A 14,093-nucleotide genomic window follows, 5' to 3' on the forward strand; every position below is an offset into this window, starting at 1 on the left:
CTTTTCTGCCCTTTAGCCTTGATGGTAAGAATAGTATCATGCAGCATCAAACAGGAAACGGCCAGCACTCAGTAGATATTCAGCTAGGTTTTGTTGAGTGAGTGAATGAATGCTGCCCTCTTGCATCATTTATCCAGTTCTGAGACCGGGGTCAGCAGTGTACCAGTAACTGATCAGTTAGTTATTCATTTAAAAAGGCATTTAGGAATAAGGTAAAGTAAAATAAAAAATAAATAAAATTTAACATAGAATTAAATAGTAACCTAATTCCAGAGACTGCCGTCTGTGAAACAGCTGTCTTTCTAAAGTCTAAAGCTGTCTTTCTAAAGCCCTTCTTCAGATGCCAAATGCCTTCCACTAGTTACCTGGTTGCTAACTACTCAGTAGTATGCCTACAGTGACAGGTTCAGTCTAGAAGACTGAAGAGAAATCGTGATAAAACTGTCTCTAATTCAAGGCCCTTAATTCAGAGCTGTAGATCTTAAACACCTCAACTCTTAAAGATTCTGTAGGTGATGTTAGGGAAAGGAATAATGTAGACATGAAAAAGGTTCATCATGTATGTCTAGTGACTGACATTCATCTCTTTGTTCACAAGAACTTGAGTTATGATATACAACTGTGTAGTAAGCAAATGATAGACATAAATCAAATCACAAATTGCCACCTGGGCCACCCAGCACATGCTGTGTCAACCCAATGTGAGACTTACCTTCTTCTCACATGTCAGATAATCAGAGACAGGAAAAAGTTTGCAGGTGCAACAGGAAGCAGCTAAAGAGATTGTCCTGGCATCACCTGTAGCCTCAGTATATACCATTTACCTCCCAGTGTCATGACTCTCGGCCATAGGTCACATTTGAGACTTAGAACCTTAACCCAGCGTGCTGCAGCCTCCCTCTCAAGTCCCCCTAGAGTTGCTGCCATTGGCCAGTGTCCAAGAATGGGGTTGCACAGCTGTCCTGACAAATGAGTTTCCCCCATTCAAGCCAGCAAATGGGGAGTTTGAGCTGCTTTGTAATACTCCTTGCCTCTGGGTTGCAGAAGCTATTTAACATGTAATAAAGTATCTTGCTCTCTGTTTTTGTGTATTTTCTTTTAGATATTATGTAAACATCTTTAGGATCCTTTTAATGCAGGAGGCGAGAAATCATCCATCTAAAGGGAGTTGATTTCAGCTTTTTTCTTCTTTCTTTTTGTCTCTCCCAGACACTAAGGATTATATCCTGGAGCCGCTTTCTCTGCCAGAAAGTCCAGGTGGCACCACCAGCTTAGAAGGTTCTCCATCTGTGCCTTGTATTTTCTGTGAAGAACATTTTCCTGTGGTTGAACAAGACAAACTTCTGAAACACATGATTATTGAACATAAGATTGTCATAGCTGATGTCAAGTTGGTTGCTGATTTCCGAAGGTAAATTTTGTTTTCATCCATAGAAGAATTAGGTTTACTAACTTAATTATTTCTGTAGAAATATGAAAATTCATACTCTTTTTCAGGTTTCAACTTAGCCTTTTTTCAACTTTGAGCTTATTTGCATTCTTGAGCAAGTTGTATTTGAAAATGTTACATACTGTTGTATTTCTACAAATTCTGGAAGCAGATCAACTTTCTAAAGAGTTGATAATACTCCCTTTACCACATCTCATGAAATTTTTTGCATTGTTGGTCTCTATCAGATTGATGTCCTTTTTATATTTCAGGATACACACATTCTCCAGCTAAGTGAGTTCTTCCCGACAGCCCAGAATAAACTTGGTTAAAAAAAAAAAAAAAATTTTTTTTTTTTTAAGCCACCCAAAGGGAGGTTTGGGGGAAAGGGGATCTTGAATCTTAAGTGTTATGATAAAGTTGAAAATCAGAAAAAGACTGAGTCTTTCAACAACCCAGAGGGGTATAAGGGGTATAAAAGGAGACAGCAGCTAAGATCAGTGACTGAGGTGCTTAGAGGAAGAGGGTAAGGAAGATGAAGAGAAGATAGGTGTGAGTGGTTGAGTAACTGCCAACCCTGGACATGGTGAGAAATGTAGGAACCTAACCTGTATAGCTGGATCCTGAAGTGAGCTAGACTCGCTAATTCTAGACCGATTCTCAGAAGTGATTGTCTAAGAGACATGCCTTCTCTGAAGCAGGTATAATGGAGTAGTTATGTGTAGGTCATTATCAGTTGAAAACACCTTGCAAACAAGATGGTGGTAGTTAACTAGCTTAGTATAGTTACTGAAAGCACACATTTTGGTGTATCTGGTAAAGTCCCATTTTGAGATGTTCTGCATCTCAAACATTAGAATAGCCTAATTCTATTAGAATTAGGCTACAGAGCATTAGAGTAACCCAGATATTGTAATATCCTTGCATCTAAATTCTGTATCTGCCAGACCACATTATTCTTAGCAAGCGACTTCTTTCTTAGGATGGGTTTTGCAAACAGCAAGCTGTATTATTAAGAGTGGACTGTGAAACCCAGCAGGCCTAGGATTGAATGCAGACTCAGTGACTTTCTTACCATATAACTCCCAGCAAGCTTCTTACTTCTCTAAGCATCAGTTTTCTTATCTATAAAATGGGGGTAACACCAGCCCTCATAAGATTGTTGAGCTTTGTATAAAAACAAGATACGTGTAGCACCAACTAGCATCTGATATCCTTCATACCCAATAAATAGTAGCCAACTTTTTAAGTGTATTTTGATTACAAAAGATATATTTGAAGTCTTAGTTTTCTGCAACTAGAGCTTAAGTTTTCAATAGGCATTTGTTGCTGACCTGAAGATCTAATTATGGTTTGTAAAATTTGTTTTGAGAAATTTTCATTTCAGATTCTAAGTACTCTAAACTTCTAGAGTAGCAGTTTGTTTTTTAAGGACAAATAACCACAGTGCCCACAGGGGTAATATTAGCTATTCTGTAGCCCTTTTGTCCTTCTCAACTGCATAACACCTATTCAGAATGTCTGCTGTGTGCCTCCTGTGTGGTGGCTGCTTTTATCCGCTTAGCATTGCCACTCAGCATTTGAGTAGACTTGGGGCTGTATGCTTAGGGGGCATAGAAAGTTATATGAACAATATATGTCACCAACTCCTAGAATGAGCTTTTTTTTTTTTTTGGCCACACCATGAAACACTTGTGGGAATCTTAGTTCCCTGACTAGAGGTCAAACCTGGGCCCCTTGCAGTGGGAGCGTACAGTCCTAACCACTAAACCAGCAAGGAATTTCCTAGAATAAGCTGATTTTTACAAGCTTTACAAGCTTTTACAGTGGAAAAACAGTGCTTCTCATTCTCATCCATTGTTCTTTGCTTTCAATTAAAGTATTTGTATGTGTGTGTATGTACGTATGTATGTATATAAGTGTGTGTGTGTGTGTGTGTGTGTGTTTTGGGAGTTTTCTCTTACATGATACAAAGTTGCTGCTGCTGCTAAGTCGCTTCAGTCGTGTCCGACTCTGTGCGACCCCAGAGACGGCAGCCCACCAGGCTTCCCCGTCCCTGGGATTCTCCAGGCAGGAACACTGGAGTCGGTTGCCATTTCCTTCTCCAATGCATAAAAGTGAAAAGTGAAAGTGAAGTCGCTCAGTCGTGTCCGACTCTAGCGACCCCATGGACTACAGCCCACATGTAGTCAGATGTGTTGATTTTGTTTTAGACACTTCTTAAGCTAGAGAGCTTTGAATTGTTTACTTATTCAAATAACCATTGATAGGAGTATCAGCTAAGTAATGCTTTTCTAAATTTTGTATCACTTGGCTTTTCTTTGATGTAAAACTATATTTCTTTACTCTTTTTTGTGATATAAATGCAAATTCTCCCTCAGAAATTGCAGAAAAATGTGATGATCAACCAGTGATAATTGAGTAATGCTGAATTTTTCTTTCTTTTCTAAAATCTGTAAGGAATGTCTGAATCAGAGGTTGTATTTTATCCTTTGTACTTAATGTAAGATAGCTGAGTGGCTATATTTGTTCTAATCAATCTCTCTTTTTATCTTTGTTGTCAATCTTATCTGTATGTGGACAGGAAAATCAAATTATTTGCTAGGTCTCAGGGCTTAAGAGTTGATAATCAAATGTTAAGATCAATCACATTCTAAATGCAACTATGTAATAAAATGGATGCTTTAATTAAAAAGAAAAAGATGCTTGTCTGATAGAAGTGCTTTCTAAATAATGTGTAGTTAGAGTGTACTTTAAATTTGGAAATCTAGATTTTCCTTGTCAATTGTCCTAATTAAATTAGTTGCATTCTCAGGAAGTAAAAACATGATTAATTCAAACTGACCAGGAATGTATATGAATAAACTTTAATACCTTTTAAAATATTCAGTCTCCTTTAGGTATTACCTGCCTACTGTTTAAGTAAACTAAAAATTCCTCTCCAAAACAGTACAAGCACTGACTACTATGATCAGAATTAAACTGGAATCTTTTCAGCATTATATGACTTTTTCTTAACAGTTATTGAGGGGAGGAAGGGACAGTGAGAAGTTCAATTGGCATGAATTAATTCACTCAGAACTGCTTTATAGGTTGAATAATTATTATATGTAATAATTATTATATATGCTTCTCAGAGAAGAGTTGTTGCTTCTGAGTACAATAAGTAATAAAGATGATAAATAATAGATAAGAGATGCATTTACCTCATCCTTTGTAAGAAATAAGCTCTAAAGTTTCATGTGGAATATATTTAACATTTTCTTTATTGGAACAAAGTAACAGTAAAACTTTCCAAGAGCAAACAAACAAAATCTCTCCTTTGATCCATTTATTAACATAGCTATTTATATAAGCTATTTGCTAGCTTTATGCAGTAGATAAAATTTTTCCAGAAGAAAAATGTTAACTCCTAATTCTTTGCTCCTTTCTATATTAGATTCCACTCATTCCATGCTACTTAATTAACAGCTATATCTCAAATCTTTATGCTTCTGTCAGTATCACACCAGTTACAATGGGGAGTTGGACGGGGAAGATGATATTACTACAAAGATTTCTGGTTAGACATGATTAAAATTCTTTGAAAGAAAGTATTTGCTGGTGACCAAATAATTACTTTTATGGCTTTTTAATAAAATATGAAATGCTGTGACAACTATCCTCCAAATAAAGGGTTCATACCACATATTATTTCTTGGCTTCCTTTATGTATTGGGTGGCTGCAACTGTAGCTTAACTAAAAAAGTAGGAAAAAAATGAAGTACTAAATGATTTCTTAACATGGAACAATAAGTTTTAGTGGGTAGGAAAAAATGCCACAAATGCATGTGTTGAACATCTGCTATCTTTAAGACATGTCTCGGTTGAATACAATTTATCTGAATGTTTTTACCAACCACAGGAAAATGGATATATTGACACTTCTTAATTCTGTGGTAAACTAAAAGTACTATTATGTGATAACTGTGATTCATCTTAAATCTAGACTTAGGTCAAAAATTTGTTGTAGTTCAGAGCTGTTCATTTAGTATACCATAAGGTATGATAATTTATTTAATTTACATGGTAGTTTATGATAATATTTCACTTTTGTAGCATGGCTTTTTTCATTTGATGTTGGTGTCACCCAACCTTTGGTCAGGAGGAGACCACTCAAATGACAACTTTGTGTCTATTGGACTGACCTCTTACCTGCATTATTCTCTTTTCCTCAGAACTGCCTAACAAAATCTCAGAGATGTTTCTAGAGATGGTGTCTAAAAAACATCCTTTCCAGAATTCATAACTACTTGTTCATGGAGCAATAAAATAACTTTTAATGAATGGAAAGGCCTCTAGACTGTGAGCATATAACAACATTTTCTCTCCCTTCACCCCATGGGAAGCCTTAACAATTTGAGGAGCATAACTGAGGTTCTGTCAGACAGGCTCTCTCCATGATTTTAAGTCAGCTGCTGTTAGTTATCATGTCCCTTGTGCCTACCACATTGAGGTAAACAGTGATACAAAACAAATGTGTGACGTGAGCCTTCTCTTAAAAGACTGTGGAGAATAGGAGTGAACATGGAAGTCCTTGGAGACTCAGAGCCATTGACTTTTGGAATCAGGACTTCAGAAGAATTAGTGCCACTGTAGGGTCTCTCTTGAGATCTTCCCTGGTGGCTCAGTGGGTAAAGAATCTGCCTGCAGTGCAGGAGACCAGGGTTCAGTCCCTGAGTTCAGAGGATCCCCTGGAGAAGGAAATGGCAGCTCACTCCAGTATTCTTGCCTGGAGAATCTCTTGGAAAGAAGAGCCTGGCGGGCTACAGTCCATGGGGTCGCAAGGAGTCAGACACAGCTGAGTGACTTTCACTTCATTTCAGAGTCTCTCTTGCCTAGTCAAGCAGTTCCAATTCCACAGCCCCAAACAGCTGGTGTCAGCTTTCAGTACCTACACAGGAGGTTAGGAGCAGTTCAGATCAAGAGCTGCTTTTAGGTAGTATGCTTTTCAGAAAGGGAAGAACTTCCCCCTCCCTTCAGACTTCATTTCTGTACTTTGGTTTTGCCCTGTCAAAAACTTTTTCCATGGGCTCTAAGGAAGTTGAGTCTCTCCATGGTCTCTGAGGAAGTTCTTCAACTATCCATTACAACTATTAATATAATCCTAGAGGCTTTCTCCTGCTTCTTTCTTGTTCTGAGGTTGTTATGTAGATTGGCCCTCAAGTGACAAGAGAGTCATGATGTTGTAGAAGACTTAAGATTTGGAGACAACAGATCCCAATTGGAAAGGTCACGGTTGTGTGACCTTGGGCAGGTAGGGTCTCAGTAACAGTAGCTGCTCATAGTTCTCATCCTTTGATCACTCTCCTCTTCCCCCGCCTCAGGCACCTGTGTGTGCCTTCTGACCCTACTAATACAACTGTTGTAACTTGCTCATTACATGTTTGGTGAAACCTTATCATTGTTTTTGTTGTTGTTTTGGATGCCAGGATTTCTTTGGAATAAACAAATTCTTTATTACTCCAGTTTTATCTAAATATGTTATTTTCCCTTACAATAATAGCTGCCATTTATTAAACACCCAGAATGGTGGGTGCTGCTTTACATGTATCATCCTATTTAATTATCAGCAATCCATTTTGCAAATGAGTAAGCCAAGTTTCAGAAGTTTTAAAAAACCTTTCAATTCAGACTCATATCTCTAAAGGCAAAGGCCCTGCTTCTCTATTCACTGCTGCCTGCGGGGCTGGTGTAATCAGTTAATAAAACATCAACTGTGAGGGTTTGACCATAGGTTTAATCTGAAAAGCTAAACTACTTCTAGCTTATGATTTGTGCAGGTAAGAGACTCTTACTGTGTTGACTCTGTTACAGAATTGGTCAATGACAGTTCACAGGACAGTCTCATCACTAGTATCTGCTCTTATCTAGTCATCTGCTTCATGCAGTTATCATTGCCTTTTAACAAACTGTACACTAATGGGCTGGTGACTGTTCTGTTTTCCCCAGAGGATATCACCCACTTCAGTGGAATAGTAATCAAGAGTGATGAACCTCTCCTTGATGTATTCTAGTGGTAGCTATGAGGGAGCTCCAGATAAAACATGACTCTTCTATTTTTTTAAGTCAGTTTTCTCAGCACCTGGTCCTGCTGTATGAATTTGATTAATCATGAAAATAGATGACTGTGTATTTCAGTTTGGAAGAACGATCTATCTTCTGTTCCTGACATCTCTAATGGACGTTCTCTTGTGGTCCTTCATCCATGTCACCATTCTGCAATGGAAAATATACTAAGGGAAGAGTAAGAAAAGTGTCCGGGAATGTTCTTTTTATTCTCTTAAGTCTTCTCTTGCCTTTTATTTCTCTTTCCCTGGAGAGGGAAAAAAAGCAACTAGTGGGAAATGGAAAGGAGGAGAATGAGAGTAACTGTGTAGGATAACTGGGAAGCGGAAGGTTGCTGAAGCTGGCCAGAATGGCAAAGGAAACAACATGTCTGCCTTTTATAGGTGCTTTTCCTCTTTTTGTGTACTTTGATGGATCTGAAAGGCTTTCTGCTCTGATACTTCTATGTGGAAGCCAGTAAGCTAGCCATAGTGTCGTAGTTCATTATTTATACTATTTATGGTTTGAGGGTGAGCTGGAGCCTAAGATACATCATTTTCAGATCTCTTAAAATAAGGTCTAGCACTGTTTTATAAGGAAAGGGTTCTCCCCCTTTTTACCCATCCAGGTTGACAGCATGGTTATACATGAGAAGAATGAACTAAAGCATGTGGTTCCGTTGTTACACGTTATTCTTTTACTTCTTTTACTTGTATATTCTATTCATGGTGTTGTCATCCATTTATATTTTATATAAGCTCATGTCATGGTTCTCTTTCTCTCAGACCTCTCTCCCAGCACATTTTTTTTCTAATATATAATGTATGTCCTTTCTATAGGAGACTGTAGGTTTGGGAAATTAAGGAAAGGATAAAAAAGAGCTGAAATACTGGGGGTTGGAGACTACTTAGAGAACTTAGAGGAATCTTTAGATACTCTTCTATCTCTTTAAAACATTTAGTGGGGACCTACTGTATGCAGAACACCGCTTGGTGCTGTATCAGGCCATTTAAATGTATTCTTTCTGTGTACTTTATCTGTTTCACTAAGTTCCATCTCTTTCACAGATTTTGGCTCTTTGTTGTAAGGTTCTTTTTTTTATCCATCGACCATGTATTCTGATAAATAGTCAATTATATAGTCAACCTTTCCATCTCCTTTCTCCTCCATGAAGGAGATCACATTCTCTTCTTTGTATAATTTGATAAATGGGATTGCAATTGTCAGTGTAAATCTTTTTAGGTAAATGGAAAGATGAACAGTTTGTTGAATCCTGTTATCTTTCTCCCTCTTTCATCAAATGACACAGGTCTGGGTATTATGCTTTGCTTTTAAATTTAGCCAGTATCCTTCTTCTAACTCAGCTTATTAGATACAGGAATTGTAAGCTTGGCTATTTTTCTAAAAGCTAAATTTCCCTCCTTTCAGATACAGCATGGGCAATATGGAATTGTTCTATCTTGTTATATAGATATTGAATTTAGACAGACCTTTTGTTGCATTGTCATCATGATCTCTTGATGTATAAGGTAAACACCTAACTTTCAATTTATTGGAAAATGTGTGATGAAGCCTTTTTAATCATTGTTGCATTTTAAATTCACATAAACATAGATGTGATTTTCAAAAAAAACTTCATTATTACATAAAAGTAATTCATTTTAGTTTTCCCGTATATCTGTTTATTGAATTTGCGGATGGTAAAATGTAATCCTTTTCATGCCCTTACAGGGTAATGTTATTTCATTAAATATTTCATGGTTCTACAGTGCTCTTCTGCCTTTCTATTTGCACATTTTCTAGCAGTTTTCAGTCAACATTTGATTTGTTGCTTTAAGATAATTAAATGTTCTTATAAAATCCTCTTTCTCAAGTAAGTAGTTCATTGCCTCTTCTCACTGTTCTTTCTCTATGATTGTTCTAAGGTACATTTTATATTGGAGGAAAAGGTTCACTGAACAGCCCATTACAGATTTTTGTAGTGTGATAAGAATCAATTGTACAGCTCCATCTGGTAAGTGTACATCTTGACTACCATCTTTCCCCTGCAATCCAAAAATTCAAATGAATAATCTTTCTTTAGTTGTAATTCTCTAAAATAGTAGCTAAAATTAAATTTTTCTGTTTATATTTTCTAATAACTTCGATGAAGCTAAAACAGAACTATATACCAGAAGAGATTTTTTTTTTTAAGAAATAAAAAATTTTTTTAAGTAAAAAATAACATTTCTCATTTATTTTTCTCATATCTCAACAGAAGAACAAGACAATTATTTTTTGTTATGTGATGTTTTACCAGAAGATAGAATTCTTAGAGAAGAACTTCAAAAGCAGAGACTGGTAAGTAGTAAGAATTATTTTAAACAATGAACAGTATGTTGGAAATACAGAATCATTTTTGTTATTGTTCTTTTTGTTTTTATTTTGGAAACTTTCAAACATACACAAAAAAGGAGATAATGCATAAAGATCTTAAAACAGAAAAAGTATACACTTGATTGAAGATTAAAGCATTTCATGTTAAAAATGCAGAGAGAATTTTTGGCTTTGTTTTGCTTCCTGGATTATCTCTAAAATAACAACAGAGCTTACACATTTTAGTGTAATTTTAGTTGCCTGACACATGCTAGGGTTCAGCAGTCATGGAAAAATGCCCTCAGCTAAAATTGAGTTGAATTGATTAACTTTTTCTCTCCCACTGGAATGTGCTATGCAAGAGCACTTCTTTTATTCCTCTTTATGAATTAAGCATATAGTTTGATGGTAATACCCTTTCTCATTTTCAGCCTTAACAATAAGTACACTAATTTGAAAATCTCAGTATCTTTTCAAAAGATAACAGCATATACAATTGTGAAAATTTTCATTTTCAGAAGTTAAATAGAAATTGATTAATTTTTTGAAGTTACTAATTTTATTTAAAAGTATCCAATTTTCCATTATTTGTTAGTAAATCTCAACTATTACTTGAAAATGACTGGCTCTTTTTTCTTTTTTTAGTATTTACTGAAGTGTTCCCTGTATCTTTGGACTTGGCTAGATATGTTGTAAGAGAAAGTTATGATTTCAGTATTTCTGCTAAATCCTCAAGAGATCTAAGAGGAAAATAATTTCTGTCTACTAAAGTCATATGATTTGAGAAAGTCCCCTGAAGCACATTATGTTTTGTAAACATCCCAGCTGTTTATTTCTCCCATAAGCAGAGATGTTATTGTTGGATATTGATTTATATATAAGAAAAATTATGCTTTTCCTGTAGCAACAAACCCAATGAAGAAAGAGGACTTCTGTTCTTTCTGTATTGTAATATATAAGAAATCTGCAGAATCAGGATAAATTTGCTATCATTTTATGAATTTTGTTTGGTAGTACTTATTCACAATTTTTTATTTCCATGAATTTTTTCACTCTTACAGTGGTCTTAAGAATAATCAGCTGTCATAATCTTAGTACATGTATAGGTTTTTTTATAAGAACTTAAACTACTACTTCGGCACTTACTGTTACTCAGTACACAGTACTGAGTTACTACAGTATGCCTGTAGATAGATTCAAGTTTCCAGAAATCTGTGCATCTATAAAACTGAGATAACCTTTAAGACTCTGACACCAGCTTCAGCATATGGGCTCTTTCCTCACACCACCAAGCAATTCTCTGACATCAGCTGGATATTCTGTTGATACAATACAACTCAATCCTGACATTGTCTATCCAAAGATAGCATCAGATGCCACAGGTTAAGGGCTCAGACCTGAAAGACTGACACCCACTTCATATGTTGTTCAGTCCCTCAGTTGACGCCTTGCGACCCCGTGGGCCGCAGCATACCAGGCTTCCCTGTCCTTCACCATCTTGCTCAAACTCATATCCATTGAATCAGTGATGCCATCCAACCATCTCCTCTGGTGCCCTCTTCTCCTTCTGCCTTCTGTCTTTCCCAGCATCAGGGTCTTTTCCAAAGAATCAGCTCTTCACATCAGGTGACCAAAGTATTGGAGCTTCAGCTGCAGCATCAGTCCTTCCAATGAATATTTAGGGTTGATTTCCTTCAGGATTGACTGGTTTGATCTCCTTGCTGTCCAAAGGACTCTATAGTCTTCTCCAACACCACAGTTTAAAAGTATCAGTTCTTCAGTGCTCAGCTTTCTTTATGGTCCAACTCTCATATCCATACATGACTGCTGAAAAAACCGTAGCCTTGATTAGATGGATCTTTGTTGGCAAAGGAATGTCTCTGCTTGTTAATATGTTCTCTAGGTTTGTCATAGCTTTTCTTCCAGGAAGCAAGTGTCTTTTAATTTCATGGCTGCAGTCACTATCTGCAGTGATTTTGGAGTCCAAGAAAATAAAATCTGTCACTGTTTCCATTGTTTCCCCATCTATTTGCTGTGAAGTGATGGGACCAGGTGCCATGATCTTCATTTTTTGAATGTTGAGTTTTAAGCCAGCTTTTTCACTCTCCTCTTTCACTTTCATCAACAGGCTCTTTAGTTCTTCTTTGCTTTCTGCCGTAAGGGTTATGTCATCTGCATAGCTGAGGTTTTCTGATATTTCTCCTGGCAGTCTTGATTCCAGCTTGTGTTTCATCCAGCCCAACATTTCTCATGATGTACTCTGCATTTAAGTTAAATAAGCAAGGTGACAATATACGGCCTTGACGTACTCCTTTTCCTATTTGGGACCAGTCTGTTGTTCCATGTTTGGTTCTAACTGTTGCTCCTTGACCTGCATACAGGTTTCTCAGGAGGCAGGTCAGGTGGTCTGGTATTCCCATCTCTTGAAGAATTTTCCACAGTTTGTTGTGATCCATACAGTCAAAGGCTTTAGCATAGTCAGTGAAGCAGAAGTAGTTGTTTTTCTGGAATTCTCTTGCTTTTTCTATGATACAACAGATGCTGGAAATTTGATCTCTGGTTCCTCTCTCTGCCTTTTCTCAATCCAGCTTGAACATCTGGGAGTTCTTGGTTCACATACTGTTGAAGCCTAGCTTGGAGAATTTTGAGCATTACTTTGCTGGCATGTGAAATGACTGTAATTGTACGGTGGTTTGAACATTCTTTATATATCTACTTCATATACCATTCACAAATCAAGGTTGTTCCCTGTACTTCTGACCAACTGGCTACAAACCTCTATAAAATGGCTCTCACGACCACCCACCTTCCTTGGTTTTGGTTCACAGAACTCAGGAAGCTAGTTTACTCACTAGATTACTGGTAATGATACAAAGCATGCTAATGAATGTGGACTGACATCCAGATGAAAAGATACTTAGGGTGAAATACCAAAGAAGCTCTGTCCCCATGAAATCTGAGGCCCACCAAGGCAGCATGTCGAGGTGGCTCAGTGGTGAAGAATCTGCCTGCAGTTCAGGAGATGTAGGTTCAATCCCTGGGTCAGGAAGATCCCCTGGAGAAAATGGCAACTCATGCCTGCATTCTTGCCAGGAAAATCTCATGGACACAGGAGCCTAATGGGCTAGAGTCCTTGTGGTGGCAAAATGCTGGACATGACTGAGCGACTGAGCGTGCACACGTGCAAGGCAGCATGTAGACATGTTCTGATTCATCAGCCTGGAGGCTCTCTGAACCATGTCCTTTTGGGCCTTTATGGTAGACTTCCCAGGTAGTGCTTGGGTTTTTATAAAAACCTCATTAAATACTAGGCGTATTTAATCAATCATTGGCCATTGAGGGCAATGAAGTTTCAACCTTCAAAATCACATGGTAGACCTTCATCCTTAAATTGCCTATGTGTTCTCCAAAAGTCAGTTCATTAACATAACAAGAAACTCTATGGCTCTCAGCATTTTAGGAGCTAAGTACCAGAAATGGGGACTAAAGCCAAATACACTGGGGGCAGGAGGAGAAGGGGACGACAGAGGATGAAATAGCTGGATGGCATCACTGACTCGATGGACTTGAGTCTTAGTAAACTCTGGGAGTTGGTGATGGACAGGGAGGCCTGTTGTGCTGCGATTCATGGGGCCGCAAAGAGTCAGACACGACTGAGCGACTGATCTGATCTGATCTGATGACAAATCACAATATCCCTTCTTTTTAGCAACTTTATACTCTGACAAAGTAGTAAATTTGATGAAAGTGAACATTATGGCAGCTTAAAAGGAAAAAAATTATGAAGTCAGTTCATACATACTTGCATATTCACTGAATTCCAACTTAACTAGATGTTTATACAAGGTGTAATTCATGTCATTAGAGAGTGTAGAATCTAGAGAAATAAAGGCAAATATCTCAGGAATGGAGATAATGACAGAACATAGGGCTTGTGAAGATTAAGTGAGATAATGCATGTAATATATTTACCACAGTACCTGTTAGGTAGAAAGCACTCGTAAATGTTGCCTATAGTACAAATAACAATAATATTGGAACTTCCCTGGAGCTCCAGTGGTTAAGACTTCATGCTCCCAATGCAGGGGGCACGGGTTTGATCCCTGGTGGGGGAGCTAAGGCCCCACATGCCTCACAGCGTCAGTGTGACCAAAAAAAAAAAAACAATAATATTGTGTCTTAACAGTGAGATTGATTTGGGTATTTGAAGAGTTGTAGAAAA

The 14,093-nt window shown here is 37.4% G+C and overlaps 1 protein-coding gene across 3 annotated transcripts in view; it reads left to right on the forward strand.

Moving 5' to 3' along the window:
- Positions 1-14,093, forward strand: part of ZNF277 (zinc finger protein 277) — a 135,563-nt gene that overhangs the window by 72,739 nt on the left and 48,731 nt on the right. For all 3 annotated transcript variants that reach the window (XR_015162548.1, XM_086396607.1, XM_086396608.1), the window contains 3 exons: positions 1,210-1,411; positions 9,442-9,530; positions 9,774-9,856. Coding sequence is in view for 2 of the 3 variants with exons in the window: in XM_086396607.1 (XP_086252733.1) it covers positions 1,210-1,411; positions 9,442-9,530; positions 9,774-9,856 (374 nt within the window). In the remaining variant the exon portion in view is untranslated. The remainder of the gene's footprint in view (positions 1-1,209; positions 1,412-9,441; positions 9,531-9,773; positions 9,857-14,093) is intronic.

The sequence above is a fragment of the Bos grunniens genome, chromosome 4, assembly GCF_055505025.1.
Source record: "Bos grunniens cultivar Pamir isolate PY7600 chromosome 4, Bosgru_T2T1.0, whole genome shotgun sequence".
NCBI lineage: Eukaryota > Metazoa > Chordata > Mammalia > Artiodactyla > Bovidae > Bos > Bos grunniens.